General features: G+C 37.5%; 1 protein-coding gene across 10 annotated transcripts in view; it reads right to left on the bottom strand.

Moving 5' to 3' along the window:
• The window catches only part of ptpn13 (protein tyrosine phosphatase non-receptor type 13), an 86,214-nt gene that overhangs the window by 19,730 nt on the left and 38,768 nt on the right, over positions 1–27,716 (bottom strand). For 5 of the 10 annotated variants that reach the window (XM_015340104.2, XM_015340101.2, XM_069186973.1 and 2 more), the window contains exons 8-26: positions 23,392–23,487; positions 22,486–22,582; positions 20,779–20,998; positions 19,806–19,880; positions 18,675–18,849; positions 17,179–17,329; positions 16,584–16,722; positions 15,883–16,035; positions 13,945–14,127; positions 12,827–12,989; positions 12,189–12,633; positions 11,385–11,491; positions 9,472–9,528; positions 4,979–5,068; positions 4,097–4,204; positions 3,480–3,611; positions 2,071–2,516; positions 975–1,118; positions 115–208 (exon numbers count right to left, since the gene is read on the bottom strand). In XM_015340104.2, coding sequence (XP_015195590.2) covers positions 115–208; positions 975–1,118; positions 2,071–2,516; positions 3,480–3,611; positions 4,097–4,204; positions 4,979–5,068; positions 9,472–9,528; positions 11,385–11,491; positions 12,189–12,633; positions 12,827–12,989; positions 13,945–14,127; positions 15,883–16,035; positions 16,584–16,722; positions 17,179–17,329; positions 18,675–18,849; positions 19,806–19,880; positions 20,779–20,998; positions 22,486–22,582; positions 23,392–23,487 — 3,075 coding nt within the window. The remainder of the gene's footprint in view (positions 1–114; positions 209–974; positions 1,119–2,070; positions 2,517–3,479; positions 3,612–4,096; positions 4,205–4,978; positions 5,069–9,471; positions 9,529–11,384; positions 11,492–12,188; positions 12,634–12,826; positions 12,990–13,944; positions 14,128–15,882; positions 16,036–16,583; positions 16,723–17,178; positions 17,330–18,674; positions 18,850–19,805; positions 19,881–20,778; positions 20,999–22,485; positions 22,583–23,391; positions 23,488–27,716) is intronic. The other 5 variants (XM_015340112.2, XM_069186975.1, XM_015340115.2 and 2 more) reach the window with 5 other exon arrangements.

Consider the following 27,716-nt stretch of genomic DNA (forward strand, 5'->3'; position numbering starts at 1 on the left):
TGACTTTTCTTCCTAAGGATTGCTTGCAAAGACTGAAAAGAAGAGTGGTAGTCCCAATATCACCTAGTTTAAGGCTAATTCAAATAAGAAGTCAAAACCGTAGCCATAATGTACCCTTATGTATCCTCCCATCAAGTTCAGCTGCCCCTTTAGGAATTATGGCCTTGACATATATCCCTCCATGTCTCACGCTGGTATTCACCCCACCCTGGAATGGAAAAGAAACAATTACCAACTTATCTCAGTCATGTAAAGTGATCAGGCTGTGGTATAAATACCCCCAGAATCAGAGTTTAGTACATTTCCATTTTGTTTGGTTATGGTAAGCAAACAAAGCAAAGTAAAAAGCCAACAATTCACTCAATTTCAATACAAGCAGCTACAGCGTGGTTATAGTGTTTTACTGTTTTTGTGCTCAATGAAAAACTTGATTCAGGTATTCCTTATTGATAACAGTTTAGATAATGTAATTGGAGCCCCTTCTAAATTTATAAAAGCAGCGGGCAATCCAATTAAATAGTGTATTACTCTTATGTAATATGGTAAATTAACAGTGTTAAGATTGTAATCAGACAAATTGTTAAGAGAATCATGCTTCAGATCACAAAGATATGAAGTATTATGCTGAAAGTAATCAGACTTTTTCCACACACCAGAACTATCAAGTATTCAAAAACAGAAATCCGTGCAGGCACAGATATTAGCAAGATCATTATACCAAATTAAGAATACATTGTGGTTCACTCTTAATATGTGATTTTTAACCGCATGCTCAAATAAGTCATTGTACCTATTGTACACATCCCCTGTGAATTTGTGTTGCATTCAAATGCTTCAAATACTTGCATGCGAAAAGGAACATTTTTTTTTGCTTCCCAAGTAATCAAGCAAAGCGAAGCACTTCACATGCAGTGAGGCTAGAGACAAACACAAACAGTTACGAGTTAAGAAAAAAAAGAAAGAAGTGCAAAAACCTTGCCGAACAGTACCGTGACACTTATGCCCAGACTGTTGTCCTTTTTGGACAAGTGTACGTCAAATAAATCTCCAGGTTTGAGATCATTGACACCTTGGGCATTACCACTTAATTTTTCCATGGAGCTGCTTGGAGACAACCCCTGTAAACAGAAAACATCACACGACTGTAACTTGAAGTAAGAAAACAGATACATGCAAAAGTCTTGGAAGTTATAAATTGTGAAAGCTGAGAAAAGGAGCATGCTTTGTGCAATGCACTCTCATTCACAAATGCATGCAAATTTAATGGAATATTCAGAAGTAATAAGCAAAAAACTCTTAGGTTGAACTATTTATATACTGTGTGCCTGAATGATTAGGTATTAACTGAATTAAATGTACTTATAATGAAATCTCATATTGTCATTTTAATTCTGTGAAAAGATTTCAGCAAAATATTGCACAAACCTATGAAATAAAACCACCTTTGTCCGTAAGCGTACTGTGTACAACAGAATAAGTCAAAATGTGTAGCCCTGGCTACTCTTTTGCAGCACTCCAGAATCATGTTAAATATTTACCCCATAAACTTAAATTTAACTGAGCATGCCTGCTACACAGATAACGTGAATGGCATGTCAGTGCTGTAACTGATTATACACCATCAATTGTGAGAAAGGAGACAAATCAACCCACAATATTCTCTTTATATACTTTATTTACTGAAAATACTTTGCTCTTTGACAATCTCCACCTGGACATTGCAACAATTTAAGAAAGACAACTTTAAAGATATAGTAATTAATACATATTTAATACTATTGCTATAGTTTTTACCTGTAACTATCATTTAAAACAATCAAAAATAATTTCAAGTTGTATGGCATACAATGTGCTTAGCAGTTCTAATAGTTTAAGCAATACAATCAGCATGTTAATGTAAAGGGTATACGTCAAATGCCATTATGCTCTTTGTTTTGTTTGTCACTGCTTCTCAATCCCTCTAGTAGATGTGAACGACAACATCCGTGCATTCACTCACACCTCAAATACACAACACTTTTTTTTAGGAAATGTTAAATCCTGACTCCTGAAAAAACAAAGTTTGCTTACTTTAGACATTTGCTTCTCCTGGCTACTTGAGCATGTGTCTTCATCCATGTCTGAGTCCCCTCTGTCTGAATCATATTGGTCTTTAACAATTTCAGGAATTCGTCCCTTCCAGGATTTTGGAGGTAAAGCTGGTGCAGGCGTGTCAGAAGTCACTGCGTTTTCAGGATGGCAAGAAGGAAGTGGTGCTGCTCCATCAGGGACCTGTTTTTTATGAAAGCCATTGATGATGGTCTGAGAGAGACTTGCGCTTTCGGTTCTAGAATCCTGTGAACTCATGCTGCCATTTTGCCTGCTTAATGACACAGTCGCCGAGCCGCCTGAAGCTGGTCTGGAGCAACTCGGGGCCCTGTTGTGTTCTTCTGATGAGGATTCATCATCTTGTTTTTGCCTCTGTCCGGGTGACCTTGCGCGACTTTGATTCTTGAGCTGAAATGTACTTGTAGATTCTAGCGAGAAAAGCAATACAGAAGCAAAAGTAGATGAACTAATAGAAACTCTGGCTTTTATACTCCAATATAACAGCATTATTTTATCATCATCTCTTGAACTTTTCTATTCGATTTTCCTTTTCATTCTAATGGTTATCTCCCTCCATCTGATCAAGGAACTCCCAAACAAGAATCAGGCAGCTATGAGAGATCCAGCCAACAATAAGGGCTTGACTGCAGTAGCAGCACTATAAGCCATCACCTCCTACACAGATCCAAGCTATAGAAAACGTCATATAAATGTAATCAAGATAAGACAGGAAACCATGATGCTGGTACAGGAAACACAGAGGCTCGCAAGAGAATGGCACCATCTTTTGATCTGGGGTGAGACTAGTCAGCCTGATCGATCTCCTCCTGTTCCTAAAGCAATTCTGTTTCCCATGATTTATAAATAAGACATCATAGGGTTATCCGTAATAACTCCAGACTCTAATGATAAATGCATAAGTTAAAAGGTTATCTACTGGACACACATTATGCTATCCATGCCTTCTAATCTGCATCTTAATATCCATACTGATACAATACATCCACACTTGCCTTGAGATTTCTGCCAATTTAAAGTGCAGATTTTTCTCATCCAACAATGTGTGAAAGTGCCAAAACGGTAAAAAGCAAAAGCAACTTTCTATTCCCTCCACTCGCTCTCAGTATCAGAGTGCTTAACTTGGAAATTATAGTTATGATGCTTGATGACAATAAATGATCATGATTTTTTCTCCAAGATATTTCAACCAGCGTATGCATTTTGTCTTCTGCTTATAAAGAGTGTAGTACATAGACACATTCTTGGTATACGTTCTAGGATGCATATTTGATTTGTCTTTTACATAGGAGAGATTTATTCCTCTGAAGTAAAACAAACAAAGGGAAATCATTAATCATGTTGTCAATAGTAAATACAGAATAATGATGTACCTTTGTAAAGCCTCTCTTTTGGCTGCGAGACCACTAGTGTGACATCATCTGGCATATTTTGGAGGACTTCTACAGCTGCTTCATGGGAGATGCCCTCCAGATTCACGTCATTCACAGAAATTAGTCGATCTCCTAAGGAAAGGATAGACCAATCACAGGATATCATTATCTCAGCCAAGCAAATCTTTTTTTAAGTCATATGTTCAAAAGCAACTTTAGGCAGAGCATTAATTAGATTTTTTTCCATCATGCAAAAGTCTGGAAGATATTACTTACATCTCTACAGTATGTATGTGTTCCTTCATGTGGTTATAAATTGATTGATTTTTATAGACATTTTCACCTACAGACCCAATCGTCACTTCACATTAAGGCTCCACAGTGCCTTATGGGAAGGGGTTGAACCTACTGAAGTTGTGGCACATCTATCACTGATGTCACGGTTAGCCTACACATGCCCAGAAAGTCATAGGTGTCACTTGGCTAAAACACCAAGAGCGCTCTGGTCTGGCTAATTCCAATCCTATTCCTGCAAAAATGCACAGTCAATTAAGCAGCATGAGACCCCAGACAATACTATATTGTGTCAAACAGACAGACAAACCCAAATAGCATACCTGGCTTTAAGCACCCATTAAGGTCAGCAGGTCCCCCTGGAGTAATGGAGCTGATGAATGTCCCCAAATCTTTCCGGCCAGAGTGCTCTCCCCCAACTATCTGAAACCCTGCAGTAGCACATCATATAGAACTTCAAACACATTATACATCCATGTGCCAAAAAAAACAGCTTGCTCTATCCTGTCCTTTCTCATGTGTGATAAAAATGCTTATAAATAACTGAATCGTAAAAAGCTCCAGTTTAGCACATCTAAAAAAATAGGTATGCCTTTTACTAGAGCATTGGTATTTCAGGAGATTTGCCACAGGCTTACAGCTTTCTTCTCAAAAAACAATTTGGCCAATGTAAACGTAAGGAAGATACTACCACAAATGTAAAAGGGTATATTAAAACTAAAACACGAATCAAATGATACTACAATCATCAAAATCCCAGAAATAGAAAGCCTAATTGTCTTTAAGATGTTATAAATAAAAGTCCCATCTTTAGTGGCTTGATTTGTCTATAACCAGTTCAGAAACTACCTAAAGAAGCAAACCGCAGTTTTAATAGTTTTTACACGTGCAAAAAATTGGAATCCATACCAAACAAATGTGTGTTAATATTAAAGGTACAATTCTACACAGAACTTCTCACTTCTTCACTTCCACTTTCCCAGGAAGGTAACGATATAAAATAAAAAAAAGAGACCACAGTATCACTGAACTACATTAAAATACAGAACCATTGTTAAAATAAGTCCAAGATAAACATCTGGTACAAGCCTGATAACCTCTTTGCATACACAGTGGAATTTATCAGCATTTCCCGAAGTGTAATCAGTTTATAGCGCATTGACAGTTGCAGTGACCAATGTCACAGGAATATACAGCAGGCTCACCCAGGCCATATTTCACATCCTTCTTCAGATTCACCATTGTAATCTCTCTCTCTGGAGATGGTAATGCATTGAGCTTCTGTCTCAGTGAATCTATTCAAATGCAACACAGGAACATTTATCAGACATCCTGCTTTACAGCAAACCAGGAGGTACACAATATAAAGAACAAGGGAAAATCTGGTTTTATTTTGGGACTGTTTTATGTTGCATTGTTGGCCTTGTTTGGTTAATTTAAAAGTTACATAAAATGATCCATCAGTTTTACATCAAAAACATTTATATTTCTTTTAAAACCAATGAAAACAATTTGGTCATGCAAAAAGTCGCCATGCAGAACACTTCACTTCAAGATATATGTGTATATTTCAGGGCTGCTACAGAAATAAATCAAGTAAAACAGCTTTGCTTCTTCATGCCATATCATCACAGCAAGTACACAATGTTTTAATGTACCATTTCTGATAATTCTAACAACTTTACCACTATCAAACCCCACATTTGCACTGCTTGCTGCTATTAATTACATATGTGATTATATGACAATTTGCATACATCTGAAAGGTTATAATCATGCACATTAATTGTCTGCTGTCTTGAATGACAGAAGGTCAACAAACGGCTAATGACCCATGTTTAACAACCAGCCAGTTGGCATATAAATTAGAGCATTTGTTTTTGGATGCCTGGCACGAACAAAAGAAAGGAACAGAAGACACAAATTGATACTGATGGAACAGTTCCATGTTAACCCTATATCAATCAAAACACTTTACAAGGGAAGTAGAATTCAATTTCTCTAGGACCTCTGAATGTTATTTTAAAAGAGCTGTAACATATTTAGCAAATGTAGTAAATAGGAACTTACTTAAGGAGACCTAAAGCTGTGCTGTTGCAAAGGAATTACTAGCAGCAAACTATGAGAGCACCCCAACAACACCTAAAGAAAGCTTTTAACAATTCTAGAAATGTTTGGATGAAATACCCATTAAAGTTGAAGACCTATATTATCCAAGCATAAGAGGCAACTAACAGTGACCATAAAAATGAGTCAATTTACAGTGGTGTGAAAAAGTGTTTGCCCCCTTCCTGATTTCTTATTTTTTTGCATGTTTGTTATACTAAAATATTTCAGATCAAACAAATTGAAATATTAGACAAAGATAACACAAGTAAACACAAAATGCAGTTTTTAAATGAAGGTTTTTTTATTATTAATGGAAAAAAAATCCAAACCTACATGGCCCTGTGTGAAAAAGTGGAAAGCTGAGTCTTTGGAAAGCTGAGTTCAATTTCTCTAGCCACACCCAGGCCTGATTACTGCCACACCTGTTCTCAATCAAGAAAACACTTAAAAAAACACCTGCCTGACAAAGTGAAGTAGACCAAAAGATCCTCAAAAGCTAGACATCATGCTGCGATCCAAAGAAACTCAGGAACAAATGAGAAACAGAGTAATTGAGATTTATCAGTCTGGAAAAGGTTATAAAGCCATCTCTAAAGCTTTGGGACTCCAGCAAACCACAGTGAGAGCCATTATCCACAAATGGCGAAAACATGGAACAGTGGTGGACCTTCCCCCGGAGTGGCCGGTCGACCAAAATTACCCCAAGAGCGCAGCGACAACTCATCCAAGAGGTCACAAAAAACCCCACAACAACATCCAAAGAACTGCAGGCTTCACTTGCCTCAGTTAAGGTCAGTGTTCATGACTCCACCATAATAAAGAGACTGGGCAAAAATGGCCTGCATGGCAGAGTTCCAAGACTAAAACCACTGCTGAGCAAAAAGAACATAAAGGCTCATCTCAGATTTGCCAGAAAACATCTTGATGATCCCCAAGACTTTTGGGAAAATACTCTGTGGACTGACGAGACAAAAGCTGAACTTTTTGGAAGGTGTGTGTCCCATTACATCTGGCGTAAAAGTAACACAGCACTTCAGAAAAGGAACATCATACCAACAGTAAAATATGGTGGTAGTGTGATGGTCTGAGGCTGTTTTGCTGCTTCAGGACCTGGAAGACTTGCTGTGGTAAATGGAACCATGAATTCTGCGGTCTACCAAAAAACCCTGAAGGAGAATGTCCGGCCATCTGTTCGTGACCTCAAGCTGAAATGACTTGGGTTCTGCAGCAGGACAATGATCCAAAACACACCAGCAAGTCCACCTCTGAATGGCTTAAGAAAAACAAAATGAAGACGTTGGAGTGGCCTAGTCAAAGTCCTGACCTGAATCCGACTGAGATGTTGTGGCATGACCTTAAGGCTCGGAGCGGTTAAGGCTCGAAAACCCTCCAATGTGGCTGAATTACAACAATTCTGCAAAGATGAGTGGGCCAAAATTCCTCCACAGCGCTGTAAAAGACTCATTGCCAGTTATCGCAAACGCTTGATTGCAGTTGTTGCTGCTAAGGGTGGCCCAACCAGTTATTAGGTTTAGGGGGGAATCACTTTTTCACCCAGGGCCATGTAGGTTTGGATTTTTTTTTTCCCTTAATAATAAAAACCTTCATTTAAAAACTGCATTTTGTGTTTACTTGTGTTATCTTTGTCTAATATTTCAATTTGTTTGATGAGTGTGACAAACATGCAAAAAAAAAAGAAATCAGGAAACAAACACTTTTTCACACCACTGTATATTCAGTAATAAATTAACCAATTCTGAAAGATTCAACCATTGTGTCTGTTTTTTAAGCTTAAATTTAAGAATACTATAACTATTTCGAAGAGTCTTCATGGAAAATCTACAGACTGACCTTATTGTTACTAAAGTGTGACCACATGTTAAAAAGCTCAGTTATTGGAAAAGGAAATACAAAATTCTTTACACAATTGTGATTCCATGCATTGCACTCTTGCACAATATTAGTATGAATTAGGGTGACGTTTTTACAAGCAAATTTTTTAATGAATTTTCAAGCAGGGGGTGGTTTCTCAGAAGGTCACAAAATCAATACATATTATTTTGTGGTAAGTAAATTGTAAAGCTTTTGTTTTCAGTAGAATTGCAAGAACAACTAGGACAATATTGAATAATTTTCAATTATCTAGAGATTTTCTAAAGGGGACCCCAAGTGTCTGTAACAGATTCTAAAATAACCTTTAATTATTTCTTATATTACATTGGTTTTCAGTTGTTCAACTGCAGAGCATGAAATGACAAGTAAAATCCCCTGTCCTGAATTAGTTACTTCTGGCTTGTGACAATGAAGTACAGGAAATGACCTTTTCTATAACTACAGTATTTTTACTTTATGTGCAAAACAATGTTTTAGGCCATGTTGATTTGCATTAGCTGGCTACATTAAGCCAAACTAAAAGTTATTCTAAGTTGAATGCAAGGCCAAAGAATGCACAAGTATACCGAAACTTCACAAATTTTGTGATACGCACGAGAGCACAAAGCAATTAAAGGAAATGCCCTGTGTTTAGCACAATTTGAAGATCACAGTCACCTCATTCTTCCCAAATTGACCACATTTAAGATAAGAACCAGCTCAACTGTTTATCCATTTTAACTTTGAAACAGCAGAAAAAAAGACTTCTGTTTGTAGAAAATTAAGCATTTTTGTGCTTTACATTTCATGCCCATCTAACTGGAATTGAAAATGATTTACATCTCTGCTCACAGCAATGGGCCCCCTACTACGTGAGAAAATGAGTATGCAGACAAAATCCAACATGCCCACCCATCCAGCCATTCAGCTCCTGATACAATGTAGGCTCTGCAATGCCTTGAGAGTTGGTGTTAACTGGCAGTGTGCAACTCCCTCATGTCGCTGTAAACCCCAGAGAAGTTTTAGGATTAGATGCTCGTCACAAAGATGCAACAACTCTGGCTAATATCAAAAACGAGCCCAGACATGTTCTGTAATCATCCATCTACAACGTGAGGCTAATACTTGCGATATCAATATTACAGAGCTTAGTCTGTGCTCAGACCAAGTGCTGTTGGCACTTCAACTAAAAGGGAGACCCCAGTGTTTTTTTTTAAAAGAGAAAAGTTGTGCAAGCTTATCTTGCTGCTGTATGAACTGTAACATAGGAAACATGGGGTTCATATGCATAGGTCCTTGAACAACAAAATCTATTTAGGGAGTTCTGCCTTAACAGACTTAGAGTAGGGTCACATTTTTCAAAATATGATCGTCTGAAGACATCTTCTAAAAGTTAAAGTATAACACAGTTAAGTGGAATACACCAAGCAAAAGCTGCTATAATGCATTACGCCATCATGAGAACTAACCTCTGAAAAAACAGCCCCCAGGGAAGAAAAGGGTTAAAATTAATACAAAACAGAAACAAGAAAAACAGTGGAAGGAACAATAAAGAACAATGCTTTTACCTGAAGCAGATGTCTGCAAGGATGGTAGAGAAAGGAAGGGCAAGAAATAGTGACAGAAGACAGTAAAGCAAAATTATATTTACAAGTGTAAAGACTGAAAGAAATTTAACCCTAGATTTAAAGAAAAGGGGAAAAAAACACTAACCTACCATTCACACTTAAAGAGCCAGGGGTAGAAGGCATGTCAGAGCTGTGCATACTTATCCCTATAAAAAGATATGACATTGTCATTTCTTTTCAACCAAAAACCATAACTGATGGTCCACTGTAATCAACCACTGCAGCACAGTTCAGTCTTTTTCTCATCACAGTACAATAGTTTTGGTATTAGCTGCAAGGAGATCTTCAATGTTTTAAAAAACAGAATTGGCAAGCATTCTTTCCATCTTCTCCAGTTTGGTTTTGCCCACTTTTTATCAGCTGGGCTCACTGTAGCACCCTTTATACTTACACAGGAGATACAAAGACGTACATATCTCAGAGGATATTTCAATGTTGGGATGTCCACCTCTTATTTGTGCCCTAAACCATTTGCTACTGTACAGTGAGAGTCAGGGCACTGCAGGTAGAATTGATGAAGCCCTCATCAATACCATGAAAAGCTGCTTCAGTGCTGACTGTCAAGCCAATGACATCTTGGCAGCACTCTCAGAGCTGTGGTCACTTGACCATCTCTCTGGAATTGCTCAAGATGCCACAGCAGTCACAGAAAGCTAATAATACTGTCTTTTTTCATCTTCCTTTGGAAAGTAAGACAAATAGCTTTTTCAACTGTATTAATTATGCTTAATTAAACTACAAAAGCCCCTAACAGTTTTAAAATTAGCCCATCATGTTTAAATGTTAACAACCTTTGCTAAAAAACTGGGTTTACTGTAATTCTAAACATTTAGTATATTATGTATTACTGTATATCCCAAACGATTTGATTTCAAACTCTTCTTGAGACCAACAGATATTTTAGTCCCTCATCTATTTTCACTGGAGGAGAGTCTGTGGCCATGATGTCCCAGTTCTCGTACTAAGCCCTTCCTCCATGTCCCCACTTCAGTGCATGTGTGGACTTCAAGTGCATGAATATTCGAGGGTGCAGTTTATAAAAAGAGTAAGGTCAGTCGAAGGTTACATGGCTCAAGGTCAAAATACTTTCTGAAGCTGATGCTGCTTTTGCGGTGCACATTGCTCACATCTTGACAAAATTGAATTTCACCTGGTCTGTCCCTGCATAAAAGTAGTGACACACCAAGGACACTTGAGCAGGCTTGACTCAAAACTAAGCAAACTAAGGAAAATATGGCAATACCAGTTTATTTACTCAAAGCTAAATTACTAAATGCACATCATTTAATCTGTCCCATTACAAAAAAGGCAGTATGAGGAACATAACGCATTCATTCCCGTTCATTCACAAGAAACTAAATAAGGTAGACTTGGCAATACCTCAAAGGTTGTACTATTAAATACTCCATGTACAAAATACATCACAGGTAAACAAATATTTATCAGTTGAAACAGGGAGATGAAATAAAAGCTTTGTGTCAAAACTTCATACCTAGAAATACATGAATCTAAAGTAGTCTAAAGAAATTGTTTCATATAAAATGAGTTTTAAAAATTATTCTCCATGGCAACTCCACTTTGATGAGAAAGAACACACAAAAAAGAACTGGGGGTAAGTCCCTTCAGAGGAGTCCGCTCCGATGCAGACTGCAAAGAAGGGTGCATCGGGGTGCTCATGAGCACCCTTGTGAAACACAAATTCAGAGATGGAATACCCTAAGCCCTTGCAAACTTCAACAAGAACGTGCATGTGAAGGGGGCAAGTGTGCAAACACAGCCTGAATGTACCAAAAAAAGATAACCCCAAGCATACTTTGAAGAAAACTTTATACTGGTTTTAGAGTTTTACAACCTCATCTTACATTAAGTAAATAATTAAAATTGCTTTACCAATTCATGATTAGAGCTAAAAAGCTCTAATTACCTGGCATGTTACTGCAAGGCTACAATAAACACCATGATAAGCTGACATAGAAAATGAGAATTTAAAAAAAGTCCTGACCTACGACATAGGCTTGTCCTGTCTCTTCAAAGGAGGAAGAGTCAGAATCCTTGAGGGATCTCTCAGGGTTTCGAGTCGAGCCTGCAAAGGACTTGGAGCTGGAAACACTTTTAGAAGAAAGAGAAAAGGCAATTATCAGAGCCAATGGAGCAGAGGGAAATGCAGAGTAGGATTTGTCTTATTTAATTTGCAGATATTGGATTAGTTCAAGCAGAAATGCCACATGGGATGTGTTTTCTTTTAAGAAACGGGCACACTATCTTCTTAGGAATCTAAATGCATGAAATCAGGACAATTCAATACACAGCCTTACTGCTGTAACTGCAAACGTATAAGATCTTCAATTTAATATATTCGTTTTTATTAGCTAAAAAACAGTTTGTTAACATCTGTCATACCAACCTAAGAGCTTTTCTAGCAAGAAGTGCTGCAGGGAACATTCAAATAAGCGATCGCTGACAGCTTTGTAAGGTGCCCAGCACAAACCACACTACAAACGAGATGCTTTGTTTTGCTTTTTAGGGCTATAAACAAAAGGAATTTGTTGTAAATGATTTTAGAATTCACGATTGGTCATTCACCACTCCATGCCATTACAATATCCTAATGAGTTACCAGAGGTGCACCGCCTTACCCAAGTAGTTCCTAAACATGACTATTGAATAAACATGACTATATATGACTAAACATGACTATTCCATGGATAATCAGAATACAGGATTGTAACAATCAGTTTAATTGTTGCTTTAACAGTTGTTACTTCATAAACCTCTGAGGATTAACAGTGCATCCCAATGTACTCACGTCTCGTGCTTCCTAGACGCAGTGATGGAGCCTGTGTCAGAGCTGGCTCTCTGGTGGGAGGCCAGCAGTCTGGACCCGTCTGGATTAGCCAGCAGATGGGCACTGTTCAGGCTACTGCGGGATTGGCTGGCATGCGTGCCACCAGGCCCCTCGGGGGGCTCGGGGACCCGGCTAAGATTATGGTGTGATCTGCTCATCGCTCGTGGATTGGGGCCGAAACTGGGATAGGGGGGGTCCACTACAAGTTGCCACCTTCCTGGCCCTTGCTTATTCAGGGAAAGCTCAGAGTGGGAGATCCTCTTCAGCTGGTCGGTATGTACAGGCTGCAGGTCAGCAGAAAGCCCAGTGGAGCTAGGGGCAAGGCTAGCAGTACTCATGGCGTGTCCCAATCCACTTCTAGGAGGCGTCGCACTGAGATAGTTCATGTTGCCCAAAGAGGAATTTTCTGGAGGGAGGAAAAGACAACTGACTAAAATGAGTTCACATCATTCTTGCTTTAAGGGTCATTAAATATATTTCACATATACAGTAAATGGACAATGACCTTCAGTTCTGAAGTAGTGAAAATATAGAGTATAGAGACAGAAAGTCATATATATAAACAGATCTCAAAAAGATACGAAGAATAGTGCTCTAACCGATGTCTTGGAGCTCCTGGTTGGTCTGCCTTGCTTTCATTTGCAGATGGAACTTGTGCTGAGCAGAGCACATTTGAAGGAGGTACTGACAGGTCTTGTTGCTGTCTGTCTGAAACAGATGCTTGATCCCATCAGAGGTGTTCTGTAAGCTGATCTTTTTTTTCTTTGGAAGAAAAGAAGTACAGTTTCAATACCAAATGTGAAACATACTGTGGCATCGACAGGTTTCTTGGCTCCAACTCTTGCTCTGGTAAAGGAAGATAAAATCCAGTTTTAGCCTGTAGACACAGGCTACAGACAATGAAGAAATGGAAAATCTTCCATAAACACAATCCAGTAAAGGCATCCAGAATAAGGAATAATTACGGCTCTTCACTTTTGGTGGTTATTTCAAAAGGGAATCAGCAGACTCTGTTAACCACTTAAAAGAAGTCTGCTAATTATAAAAGATGAGCTGCTTTCACTTAACATCACAGTTGCTAAGTGCTATGCCTCATCAACCCCTCAAGTAAAGTTTACAGGGATCACTAATCCCAGAGTCTGTTTAAATCTGCATTTCAGTCCTACAGTTTTACAAGCATAAAGTGGATTGGTTTGTGTTATGGCTGTAGGCAGGCTTCCAGCTGCAGTTAAACTACAGTATAGATGCAAACAATTTATGTGCCTAGACAAACATTCTATTCAGCAAAACTATACTGCACATCATAATTTAAAATTAACAAAATAATAATTAAACATGCTAAACTGAGAGTGAGAGCAATGAACACCTTTTCAATAAACTGTGATCTAGTGAAGATTAAATGAACAGCCAGAGCAACAGTTTATCATTAAGTGCAAAAAAGTATAACTGTTCTTTAGCAGCAAAGCAGCAATCAGCTGAAGTTTGTTTTAGACCATGGAACAGCTTGTTTTCCTTTGGATCCAGTTAAAAAGAGCTATAATTTAATGGCAGTGGTGAATGTCAGGAGGCACATGTTGCTTTTTGGGTAAGGAGTAGATTAATAATCCAAAGACTCCAAATGTAACATAAAGGATTTAAATGCTGTAAGGAAGGTACATTTTTCATTTCCCCCTCCCTCCCATTTCTTCATGAGAGACACAAAAGAATACAACCGTACCGTGAAAGAGATTTTCTTGGTTTCCCTCCATGGAAACCTCAAGACCGGGGTGCGAGCTGCGTTGAGCAGTTCAAAAATGAGCACACCTTTAGAACACACTCCTAACATGATCCCAGTCTGCGATTTCTTTTCTGGGAGCACCCGATGAAAGTGCACCCCATACTCTGTGAGCTTCTGGCAAACCTGTAGCCGGGGGGGGGGTTAGGGTTAGGGTTAGGGTTGTTGGAGACAGAGATAAGTAGAATTAAATAGTGTCCTGTGATGCAGCTTGAAGATTTTAAAGATTTCCTTATCTTTCATCTCCAGAGTTACAAATCTATCAGCATACAGGTTCTGATTTCTTTCATTTTGTTCCTAAAATATCTCGTATTTAAGTATGCAAATTTTAATCCATTTTAATTTATTTTTATGTTATTAGCTGGTTGCTGTTTTTTTTTTTGCTCTGAGACTCTTTACTCAGTAATACTCATCTCACCATTGAAAGTGACATTATCCTCAAAATTGTGTGGCACTGTCATGCATGGGGTATGAGGTGTTTAATTCTGCTTTAATTTCTGCATACTGGGACAAAGCGCTTGCAGAATGAAATACGTTTTTATTTAATCTAATTTCATGTCTGTTAAAACTAGAATTGTTCAGAATGATGCCTTGATCAATGCAGTTCTGTTATTTGTGCAACACAGGTTTGCAAATACTCAATGTCCTAATGACAAAGATCAAGAATTACATAAATCAATAAACTAAGACTGCAATATTGAAAACAAGTATGCCAAGCAACAGCTAATTAATAAAAAATAGTTTTACCTTTCAATTCTGATTTGCATGAAAGGAAAAACAATTAGATTATAGGTATTGCCTGTGCATACACGGATATATGGTACAAACTATTTTAGATTTAAATATCTGTATACACATTTCTAATGATATATTCTGCATTTGAATCACAGGTCCAAAGTTTTTTTAGGTTTCTTTTTAATTATGTAATTGTCAATTATATTTTATGTCCAATTAACAGTACAGTACCTAGACTTTTGGCAATGACCGTTGTCACACTGGGAGAATAGAAAAGCTCAGATCGCAGTTGCACCCTGCAAGCTCCACAGTGCCCCATCCAGGAGAGCCCACACTCACTGCAGGAATGGCACGTTGCTTGCTGATGTCACTACAAGACTGCAGCACAGCAGTCTATCTTTCACCAAAAGGCCACTGGCTGCCATACCCCCACTCCATCCTTACAGCACCTTGGCCTATTGTTTTCCACACTTGGGGAATTCCAGTCACAGACAGGTACTAACATGATCCAGGCTTGAACCAGCAATGACTGGACTGTCATGAAGGATCTTGACTCACTTTTAAGCAAAGCATTCCCTTGCAAACCTACTTATATTTAATGATACTGCCACTAAGACTGAACACTAATTGACTCCAAGTAGTGAATGTTCCAATGAATGTACTGATTTGATAAACAGGCTGAAGATATTTGGACCTGCAACTGTTTCTCATATGAGTACTATTTTAGTGTGCCTCAGGACTAATGTTAAACAAATTTGCAGATAACCAGCACATGGCCTATCTGATCCAGTGTTTAAAGGCTAAAGCTCAACTGCCAAAGGTCACAGGACAGACTGTACTTAGAAAACAAAATTGGAGAATTAAGGATTAGATAAATATTAGAAAAAAAGTTAGGGAAAGATCACCGGTGTTATACAACACAAACTTTTCCAAGTGGTTTCCTAGAACTAGCCGTGTCATAAGAACTTGTTTTTGCTACAAAGGACATGCAGAATATCAGGAAAAAGTTATCTATTTAATTTTACAAAAGTGCAGATGATACACATAAAAAAATGGAGGAAAAACTAAAATTAGAACTATTTCAGAGTTTAATAATCTACTCAATAACCAAAAAAGTTTCGGCAGTGTAAACCCGTTATTTTTTACCTTGAGGAATTCAAATTCCGTTTCTGCTTCTGAAGCCCCAGTATAGGTAGAATGCAGTTTAGGGAGCTCTTCCTTGACAGTCCTCTGGTCCACCTTCTCTAGCACGGAGATGGGCAAGTAATGTTCAAGCCTAAAATAACTTTTCCCATGAATCTAAAAGAGAAATAATAAACAATGCAACTGTTGTATAAACTACAGTGCTTTCAAATCTTTACCCACTTCAATGGACAATGCAATGAATTTTGGCATTGCATTGTTCTCCAGCATTTGCCAGTCCTGTGCATGCTGGATTCTGATCTTCCTTTCCATTTACCTTCTATTGTAAACTCAAAACATGGCTTTTTTAAAGAAATAACTATGCTCTCAAACTACATGGGCCTGCCTGCTCTGAGATTTGTACAACTGGGAGTGAGCTGAAGTGCAGGCCTGAACAAAAGGGTAGTATAGACAATGTATTCAGCTTGGAGGAGTGGGTCAATTGCAGGAACTTTAAACAAAACTGAACAAGCAACAAAACTGCAACTAAAAAGACGATCGCTGAAAATGGTTACATGCTGTGGCACATGCCCATGTCCTCAAAGTTCATTAAATACAAGCAGCACATCACAGCACAGAACAGAAAGTGACCAATTAAAGATATCCAGATACTCCTCCTTTAATATCCACCTTTCACAAGTACAAGTGAACGGGTTCCACTGTACCTCTGGCTGGTAATCACCAAACTCTGCCTGCAGTGCTAGTGTTGCCAACAGCAATGCACTCTCCTCATCACAGCGCAGCCTCTCCTCCAGGATGTCCTTCCGCAGCTGCAGGTAGTACTGATGTTTGGTCAGAGTGTGCCTGGGCAAGGGAAAAGAGGTTATAATTAAAGAACTAAAAAATGTTTAAAACTAACAATTATTTTAAAAAGAATTAAAAACTAAAAAATGTTTTAAACCATGATGTTCGAATTAGCAAAGAGAGCTAGGTGAGACTAGGTACTGGCTACAACTATTGGAGTGTGTCTATCCATTCTATTAAAAACTCCTATGGATTTTTTTGTTTTTTTTTCCCCCCTTTACACTGGCCTTATTTAAGGAAATGCATGCAGTACAGACATTAGACTCAACTGGTTGAGAGCTGACTTTTCAGGGCAGCCACACACTTACATTATGGATATTCGAGTGCAAATGAGCACTGACAAAGCATCTTGAAATATTTTAGAATAAAAAAGAGCGTTATGGAACAGCACAGTTGTTTAACAACTACAGTAAAAAGAAATCTTTACTGTAAACTACAGTAAAAAGAAATCTTTACTGTAACATGTTGACATCATCCACAAAAAACTTGATTCGGAAGAAAAGTGTGAAGTTAACATCCGATCTCTTCTTCTTGGGATCGTCCTTCCAGCCATCTGGTGCCACTTTAGAAAGTTTTGCATCAGGATCAACGAAGAAAAACTCATTGTCTGAAATGAAAAAAATGAGGGTAAGGTCCTTCATCTCATCTGTACAGTGAACTGCAAGTGTGTATGGCCCGAGAATTCTTCAAAGAAAACAGGCTTTGTCAGCTACAATGAAAATGATACAAAAACGTACATTTGCATTGGATGCCAATAAAGACAACATTTCAAGAAAAAGTATTTTATAACTGGCAGTTAAAAAGTAAACCAATTTTTTTAAAATTAAAATGGTCCAAATCTTAAAAAGTAATGGATTAATTTTATTCTTGTTCAAAATGAATGCATACGTATGTGGAATGTGGACTATTCAGCATAAGAGTGGTTTGGGCTCTGAACCTACTGCATAACTGGACAGTTGTAGGTTCAAACCCCAGGTGTATTACTAATTTACCCTTAAACTGGGTACTTTGGTTAGATTGCTCCAGTAACATTCCCAGCTGTACAGCTTTGTCACTTTGGATGACAGTGTCAAGCAAATTAATAATACACCTGAACAGCGAAAACAATTAACCCTTTTTTGTGAAGTTGATTCTCTATATAGTGATTAGTAAACTACAACTCACAGCTCTGACTCTACATTAAGCATAAATTCAGAAGTGGATATCTATTGGAGGAGATACTCCTAAACACACACAATAGCATACATATACACAGAAATTAAGTATATGCATCAAAATGACAAAAGTCAGAAATGCCAACGAATCTGATCTATTCTTAAGGCTGAACCTTGTCTGTTTCTGGTATATTATCAACTGACAATTGTGTCATCCTTTGTCATTCACATTTCAAATTATCAGGAGCAAGTGAATTCCATTCCTGCAGCCAATTGTATAACAATTGCTACCAGTACAGATTCAACCTTTCACTGCCCTGACAGGTTATCAGCAAGTCGGCAAATGCTGAACAGTAGAAATACTGGGACTAGGGCGAAGAAACTGACCATGTTTCACATATAATAAACCCATCCACATATAAATGAGAAAATCAACAGTTCTGCCACCGGGTCCTACTTGACACACACAAACAACATACTGGACACCAGTGCTGTCATGTCTGTTTTACTTTGTGTTTATTCTTGTGTTTTTATACTGAGGCTATTTTTAAAAAGTCAGGCCATTGCACATGAGAACCATATGATGGAGAGGTTTACCAAAATATTGTTTTTACAGGTATTTCAATACTTCAATGAAAAATGTGACAATGGCACTTCAGTAATACACCATTTTTTGGAAAGGAGTTGCGTTAGCTATAATTATATTTTGAAAATGCTGAAGTCTGAAACTGCACTTAGTACTCAGATAGGAGATCACTCCAACATATTGCTTTTAAAAAGTAGCACTCTGACTGTTACCTTTGAAGAATGCCAAGCCAAACAGATGGTGCTCAACAAGGCCAATGTGGGCAACCACCATATCCAGCACGTCTTTGCAGATAGACTTGGTATCGCATGTCAGCTCAAGCCTCTGTCCACTCAGCAGTACAATGTTGATTATCCTTCGAATGTCATCCCCCTTTCCCTTTTTGTTCTATTTTAAACAAAAGGAGAAAAAGCCTTGAAGCAACAGGTCTTGTTGTTACTTAAATGTAGCAAGTACTTTTAAATGCAACATTGAATTGTTCCGTTTTGAAAACTAAAGTGATTTTTTATTTCCCCTTTGTTTCAAGCTGTTCTCTGGAACTGCATTTTTTAAGCAGTTTCTTGCCATGTTTTGCTGCATTATAGACATGATATTTCCTGGTGTTATTTTCAATCCAGCAAACACAAACCTTTTTATAACAATCACAATGCTTGCCCAGCACACTGTAACAATTAACTTCCTCTGCAGGCTTCCTAGCAAACAAAATTATTTTACTAAAATATGTAATATGATAAATTATAACCACGTCTCAAACTTTACAAAATATAAATGCAAATGCATCCAAAAGGAATAATGATTTAAACTAGTCTATTAACTGAAACAAATACAAGTCCCACTATGTAGACAATGAAAACAAAACTGCATTTCTGAATATTTGGAAGATATTCACAGGCATGTATTAAATTCAGAAATGAACAGCATGCATGAAAACCACATACATTTAAAATGAAAGCTACCTTAATTACTGAATAAAGCGGACATTAATCTAGAAGTATGAAACATTATTTGAAATAAAGAATATTCTATTGATTAAAGTGGATTTCATATACTACCTTAGCAAGTGAATGCTATTTACACTAAAAGAGCAGAACTGGTAAAACTGGATTTATCATCAATTGACATCTGCATTTTAATCCCTATTGTGAGCAGTAAAGAACAATTACTAGCTGAGGATATAACTAATTCTTTGATGGAGACTTTTGACTTAACGAGGTACAGGATGTTGAACAAAATGGCTCCAAGTAGGTACTAGCATTAGCAAGAACATTATTCTACAGAGAAATATGTCATGATCCCATTTTCCCCACAAATGGAGATCTTAAAAGAAATGCACAGCCCTTTACCAGAATTGAAGTAGGAACATCCAGAGAGAGACAGGGCTCACTGGTCATTTTCACAAACTCGGGGCCGAAGAAATTCTAAACATCAGAAGAGAACACAGAAAAATAAAGGAACTGAAAAGATAGGTAACAAGGTGTGAATCATCAGGACAAGAATATGACAATGCCCAGTGATACTGGCAACAGTATAAAAATAAAACAAAAAATTAAGAACATGACAAAATACAAGAACAGTCACAATACTGGACGAGAAAGGGCTATGTAACCTCCTACCTTTTTAATGCATCTTCTTGCAGAAGAAAGACAGCTAAGCGACTAAGCAAGACAACTTCTTGCTAACTAAATTTGTAAGAATGGAAACGATGCGCTTAATAAATACAACTTTTCTCTTTTTATTTCAATAAATATACATTTATTTATACATCCTGAGAACACTCCGGATTGAAAGGTGCTATACAAGAAAGTGATTGATCAAATATTTATGGTAATATTCAGAAAGTACTTTAATGGGGATAACTGGCAGGTTGAGCAGTTGCCTGTAAAACTAAATTAGGGGACTTAGAACAAGGACTGCAATGTAATACAAGGTTTCACAAGTTGTTAAAAAGCAAAAGCCTTCAGAATTTCAACACGGCAGAAAAACATTATCACTGACCTACACAGAACTCTAATCAAGTTTCATGTAGTTTAGGATTCACTCTCTATAAAGATCTACTCTCTACTCTCAATGTCAAATTATGGTGGTTATGTAAGCATCAATTCCCTTCTAAAATATTTTACATTCTCTTATTCTATATAAGCTGTTGTGGACACCTCTTGCCACCTCAGTGCTCCTCAACTCTCTGTGGATGCACTTGGGAACAAAATGGTCTCTACTCTGCTTTTTAAAGAAATAATGTGATCTGTGCAAATCTGCCTGCTAGAAGTGGATTCTGAACTACTGCTCACAGAGCAGTTTCAGTTGGTCCAACTGTACCTTCAGTTTCCTCTGAGTGAGAGAGTTCTCCAGAGCCATGTCTCTCAACGGGTCTCGTGTGATGTCAAGCAGCGAAGTCCTGGGCAGCTCCCCCGAGTACAGGCTGGCTAATGAGTGCCTGTGTGCCATTTGGGCCTGCAGCCTCTGCATCTCCTCCTCCTGCCTCCTCAACATCACCTCCCCACTCACCAGGCCCTCCTCAGAGGCCACATCGTAGGGCCTGGTAAAAAGAAAAATTTGTAAAGATTTGTAACCAACACGGCACAAGCTCCAACATTCAAAACTACTTTACATCTCAACGTTGGCCTCAACCACGTATACTGCACTTTTTCTAATGCCAGTTATTCCCAAGAGACGCCTGGCTCTCATACAAAGGTTCCATAACATACCTTTGTTTTCACTGTAACTACACTCCAAAATCATATAAAGAAATAACCACAATACTAAAATGTCCCGATTTTAATGGCACTTAATACACCATCCAATGTGTTTTTGATACTTATCTTGAGTCCTACTTACTTGAGTCAATTAAAGTAAAAAAAAAAAACTTATTTCAATATGCATTGAACATGCCATTTCTGCACCAGACATCAGCTTTGTAGCACATACATTTAAATTTAAAATTTCCCTTAAGTAAAGGATGGAAGAGGGGTGGAGACAGTATGAACATTTCAGTGAAATGCCTTTAAGTAGCAGGCTAGTGTCTTGATTAAAGGTTCCTTTCATAGAATCAAATATTAAGAAAGTGAGAAATTCAATTCCATCAATAACAGGATGCAGAACGTTGATTAAGACGTGACTATTACACATAGTATGTTTTATTTCCATTTATGTTATATGTAGCTAAACACTGAATCCACAAGGGTGTTAAATAATCACAAGAATTGGTGTTTGCACCAAGCTCATTTGATGGCAGATGTAGGAAAATGGCATGAAACCTATTTGTGTCTACACATGGCTGATACCGATTTAAGATAGGCATACAGTATTTCCAATTCTCATGTTCCCCCAATAAAAATAGCCTCATACTTCAGAATTGCAATCTGTCATGTTGAAATGCTTCCCAATCAAAATCTTTTCATTATGAAATCACACCCAAACTAATTTGCACTGATGTTGTGTCAAATGGCAACAGAGTTTCTGAACATCCTGCAGAGGGAGCACTCAAGCTAAAAATCAGACCATCCAATATACTTCTGTATAAAGTAATACAAGTGTTCTACCCTGTATAACACTTTATGAAAGCCATTAAGTTCAAAATCCATAAAATGTTTCAAAATCTTTGAAACTATTAGCCGCAGGATGAGGTGCCATAGGATTATGCCACAATTACCTCAAGAGATTAGAGATGAATAACCACCATAAAAAACAGCATATGCATTAGCTACTGCCATAATCCTTCCAGAGTACTATAAAATAAATACCTGCATGGATTTCCTGTAACTGTATATTGATTTGAAAAAAAAATAGTAAAAACATCTATGGATTTAAAAGTTGAAACCAAACATTTCAAGAAACTGACACCTACACTGTTAGAAGCAGTCTTTTATAAAATGTTACTTTAACTTTCAAGTGTCAACTAACAAGAAAGTGCAAAATATTCCAGATTTAAAACCGAGGTTCAGTTTTGTTTTTAGATAACATCCATAGTCTTTTCCTGGTACGAACATTAAAAACAAAACAAAAACAACCTCCCCCAGGCCTTACCTGTTTCGTAAAGACACATGACTGGCTAGAGAGATGACATCATGTTCAGACATGCCCACCTGAGAGCCATATCTTCTCACATCCTCGGGTCTTCTTGCTATCAGAAAAAAAAATCAACAATGACATGTTATTCTATCATTTGACCTCACATTAGCTCAGCTTTTACAAGATGCCAAGATTCCTGGCAACTTCACAAGCCAGCGGAGATGAGCAGCCAAACTAAGCTTCTGCAAATTTTATCAGTGAAAAAGAAAGGTACCAAAGACAATGCCTCTACTTTAAAGTGCATTCCCTACAACACCTTATGAATGTTGGAATAATAGAATCTTAAACTATTAAGAAGACAATTGTAATCCAAATCTTTTTTTGTACCGGCCAAGCATTTATTTTTGCAAACATTGGTATATACACTTTCCCATGTTAATTTTCACTGTGAATGTTTAATATCCAATTTTAAGATCAGTGATAAACTCACTTGATGCGATAAATGAGGAAATAGTGCACAAATTGGAAGATGGTAATACAATAACTATACAATAAGGATGACAAATGTAAAATCAGTATCAGAATTTACACACATTAAGAACTACAGCCATTTTTCCCCACTATACAATCAATGTATCTGCCAGTGTTGAAGCGACTCTGTAGTTTTTGTATGCACAGTAAAACACCTCAATCAGCACCACAGATTTCATTATAAACCAAACCTGATAAACATAACCTGATTAGAGCTTGAGCTATCAAGGACAACTACAGTAGACATTTTTCCCCTACACTAGTCTTCTAAAGAATACTGGGCTAAGCAAAGAGGAAGGGGGAGAGGGTCCTACAATTCTCCCCCGCCTCCAGAGCCCACAGATAGCTCAAAAGATGCTACTACAGAGCTACTCAATAGACATTACCTACCTTGTCTGTAGTCTGCATCTGAAGAAGCTATAGATGGACTTTCACTGGAGCTGCTACATGCATCACTGTGGTATCTTCGATGAGTGCTCAGAGGCTCTGCAACACATGCAAAAATTAATATCAATCCTCATCAAAAGCTCACACTCCAAAAATCTAACCAAAATCACACATGGACCATGTAAATGGTTACAAGAAGAGGCGCTTTTGGTGCCTCAAAACTAAAAAACTCAAGTGAAGTAGTCTACTGTATAGCAGTCTACAGCATGCTAACACTGCTCTCTGCCAAAAGCCACTCCTGTGCAGGCTTATCTAACAAATACCATATCCCACCTGCTTGGCAGTTAACTTTTCAGAGCCCCTAACAAAACCAAAGAAGAAAACCCACTAACTGATTTGCAAATAGGTTATACAATACATGCTTCACTACCCACTGTCACAGACAACCACAGTGGATGGATTCATTCTTTTGCCCCACTTTTCAAAATAAACTCATGCAGGAGCAGCCACATCTGTGTGCTTGTCATCCATCTCAGAAGGGATGAGGATTTAAAAAAATATATTTAATAGCATAAGTATTTAAAGACAAACGCACCATCTTAAATCTTTGAGAAAAGCTCAATATGAAATTGGATGCCACCCTAGCCTCATATACTCAATTGTCTAATATGATTTATCTGTAGTCTAGACAGCATGTAATCAATTTTAACAGTAAAATGTACAGCACAAGGTGAACTGCAAAAAAGGTCTGTATCAGCTGGCAGTTTCCATGGGAATATTTTAGAAGAGACGGATCACGTGCACACTGGGAGAAGGGCTTTAACAGTGTTGCGATTGAAATGAACAGTGCTAGGGAAGTACAGGATAAATCTCATTGTTGCAAAGGACTGAAAATTGGGACAGCAATTTCTTCAAGGAAACAACTTCACATAGAAATGCTTCTCTTGATTCCAAAAAGTTAGCAAGTTGTGGTTCTTGCCCAAACTAGCTCTTGTCTGTGTATTGGCATTGAAGACAAGGCTTGAGGTTATTCTGATAGGGAATGCCAGGATGTATGACATTCTAAACTAAAGGCATAACATCCGTTGTTCCCAGTCCAGATAGCATTTGCAACATCTCCACAACCAATATACCAGGTGTGGAATATATGCATTATACTGTATGGAATTCTTAAATCATGCTGATCTCTCAGGACATACACAGTACAACACCACACAATGTAGACAGTACATTATAAACTTAATAAATAACAGGAAGATGAGCAAATGAAAGATGAAGCTAAACAAATCCTGTTAACAAAAAAGAAAGTGACATAATACTCCATTGTATTAGTTGAGACAGCAAAATAAAGTAACATACGATTTGAATGCCAATATACAAGCTGTCTAGTATTTAGTCCGCAATGCTCTTCATAATCATAAGCATGGGGGCCTGACAGAAAATGCTGTTTGATTTAATTTATTTGGGGGGAGGGGAGGATTCATGGCCCTGTCTTGAAGAAGAACACTCCAAACAACAATTTTGACATACTGTACAGTAACACCATACTTTCCTAACCTATAAAACATTGACACTCCATCCACCTATCTGCTTTCCATCTACCCATTATTCCACCCTTCAATTGGCAGAGACAACTCAGTTTGGAAACATTCATGTCAAAATAAATACTTTGCCCTGAACTGTTTACAAGCTAATATATATCTCCAGTTATCTCTAAGCACCTAAGGGAAAAAGAAACTCAGTTTCTATTGAAAGTACCCATTGAATCCATCAGTTTATTTTTACACAAAACGGAACTAGAAAATCCAGTCTGAAAAATAGTGAGAACAACATATTTCAAATAACATTCTTCACTGATTGTTCATCTTTACATAGACTAGCTGATAAGAGACTTGTCTTGTGACAAACATTTTTCTGTTGACTTGTAGACCTTCTAGACTTCACTACACCTTATGAATCAGAAAGTTAATTGATATAATAACTTATGCGACACGAAACAAAAGCATTTTTGACAGTGTCAACACAAAACCAAACTTAATGGCCGTGATCTATTTTAGTCAATAAAAAAATATTGAATCTCTGTAATTGCATGGGAGTGTGAGATATCTTAAATCATTTTAGGTAAAAATAATACAGTGTGTCAACAGGTCTTAGTGTCAAATGAAACCATAATGATCTCACTTCACTGGACTCCAATGATGGAGGAGTGGTCTTTTGGAGCACCAGGTTTATTTCCTGGTCACAAAAATGTTCCCTTTGTGCCTCTCAAGATGCTGTCTCAGCCACACCCAGAAGCTTCCTGCACACACAGACAGACCCGCTGTATGTGCAGATCAATGGCAAAAAATTGATGTAGGCTGCACTAAATAATAAAGCATTATTAAAATGTGCACAATGTTCCATTCAAAGTTAAACAAGACCAAACAGAATAACCTTGCCTACAGTTACCAACAATTCAATGATATTTTCAAAAGGCAATCTAGCCTGTTTATGATGTAATGTCTGAGGCATGTAAACTTGATTCATTGTGCTATCTTTAAACAAACCTATTTTAAACTGATGCTTTTGTATGCATCCTTTGAGGTGAAAGTGTGATTCCTTTCATGAAATATCTATCATTTAAACACTCATTTGCATTACAGAAATTGGTGCCCTTTGGCAATATTCCATTGACTAACAAAATCATGATATTTTTATTATAATTCAAAACACCACATTTACATTCAACCTCTGAAAATGGAGGGGAAATAGGATCAAAATGGATGGAAGCATTCTGCAAATTAACAGTGGAGACCGTGATTTAGCAGCCATAATCTGTTTCCAAGAATTTGCTCAAAAGTAAAGAGGAGCTCTATACAAAATGTTTTAGAGAACAGTCCAGGCTTTTTACCTAAAGGCCTAGCCTAACATAACACTGCACTGTGATAATGAAAATCTCTCTCGAAAAGTACTCATTAGATTATAATGTTCTGTACAGTATCATTGCACGCAATACACATAAAAAGAACAGCAAATTGACCCAGTAAACGAATAGTAAAGCTAAATTTTACATTAAAAGCTACAGTGAAGGCATAGGTCTCCAAGTAAGTTTTAAAAACTGCCAAAAATGCCAAAGAATTACTAATGGATACTATTAGACAAGGCTATCACCCAGTGACCGATCTTTCTCAGAGTAAAAAGACATCAGCAAATTGATATTGAAGCACTTAATCAGCAAATCACACGTTAAAAGTTAAAATGTATACAGAGATTAAGCTTTTAAGATATCCAAGTGTCAGACAATTAAAACAAACAGCTGAAACAGTCTGCATATTTCAGGAGTTTGCAATTTGGGCTTAATTTGTTCTTACATAAGAGCGCTCATAAATTTAAACCAAGCTTTGTGTTGAAGATAGCCAGAAATAAAATAAAAGGCTCCAAGGTATGTGCAGGGGTGCTAAACAAAGTATGGAAAATGTACTGTACTTAAAACCTGCAAGGTCAGCACCTCAGGTAATGATTTCATGTACCAGCCTACTCAATCAAATTCAGTCCCAATTCTTTCCATCCACCCATCCCAGTGATTCATTACAATAGCACATTAGTATTGGTGGCTAACAGCACTAAAGCTTTGGATTTAATTCCCAGCTTTGGGTGCTATCTGTGTGGACCCACAGCCATGAACTGGATAAAGCAGTTAGAAAATGGATGGGTGGATAAACCTCACTGTGTTTTATGTGCCTGTGTCACTGCATTTCAGTGGTCACTCCGTACTCAACATTGAAAATAGTAATCTCTGGCCATAAACCAAATGGAATAACAACCAAATGTTAAATCCCTTACTTCAGTAGATAAGAAAACAAGTCCATACAATGTAAGTTAATAAAGTGCCTTTACTTTAGGGAGTGCTCAGAGGTCTAAGAAGAATAACCCATACAACTGAGAAACCCAACTTTTAACTGTTTCCAGTTGACCAGTATGTAGAATGAGAAGTACAGGATGAAGCTTTTTAACAATTCCACTAGATAATCTAGAGCTACACTTCAAAGGTGTTCATAACTATTTAGGTTTATGTATAATTCACCTGGAAGCCAAAACAGTTTTTGAAGTACAGAAGTAATGTTATGTAGCTGTGGTCTTAACGTATATGTAAATGTACTGCTGAATTATGAATCAACTGTAAATGAGACTGAAGTAGACCAAAAAAAAATGTTGAAACAATAAAACATGGATAATAGAAGGTATGAAACAAGTTTGCTTCCAATTTGCAGTAAAGCACATTAAATTCAAATTTAATGAGCACCTACAGTACAAACAAGCTATGAAAAAACACGGTACTCTTCCAAATG

The sequence above is a fragment of the Lepisosteus oculatus genome, chromosome 3, assembly GCF_040954835.1.
Source record: "Lepisosteus oculatus isolate fLepOcu1 chromosome 3, fLepOcu1.hap2, whole genome shotgun sequence".
NCBI classification, from domain to species: Eukaryota; Metazoa; Chordata; class Actinopteri; order Semionotiformes; family Lepisosteidae; genus Lepisosteus; species Lepisosteus oculatus.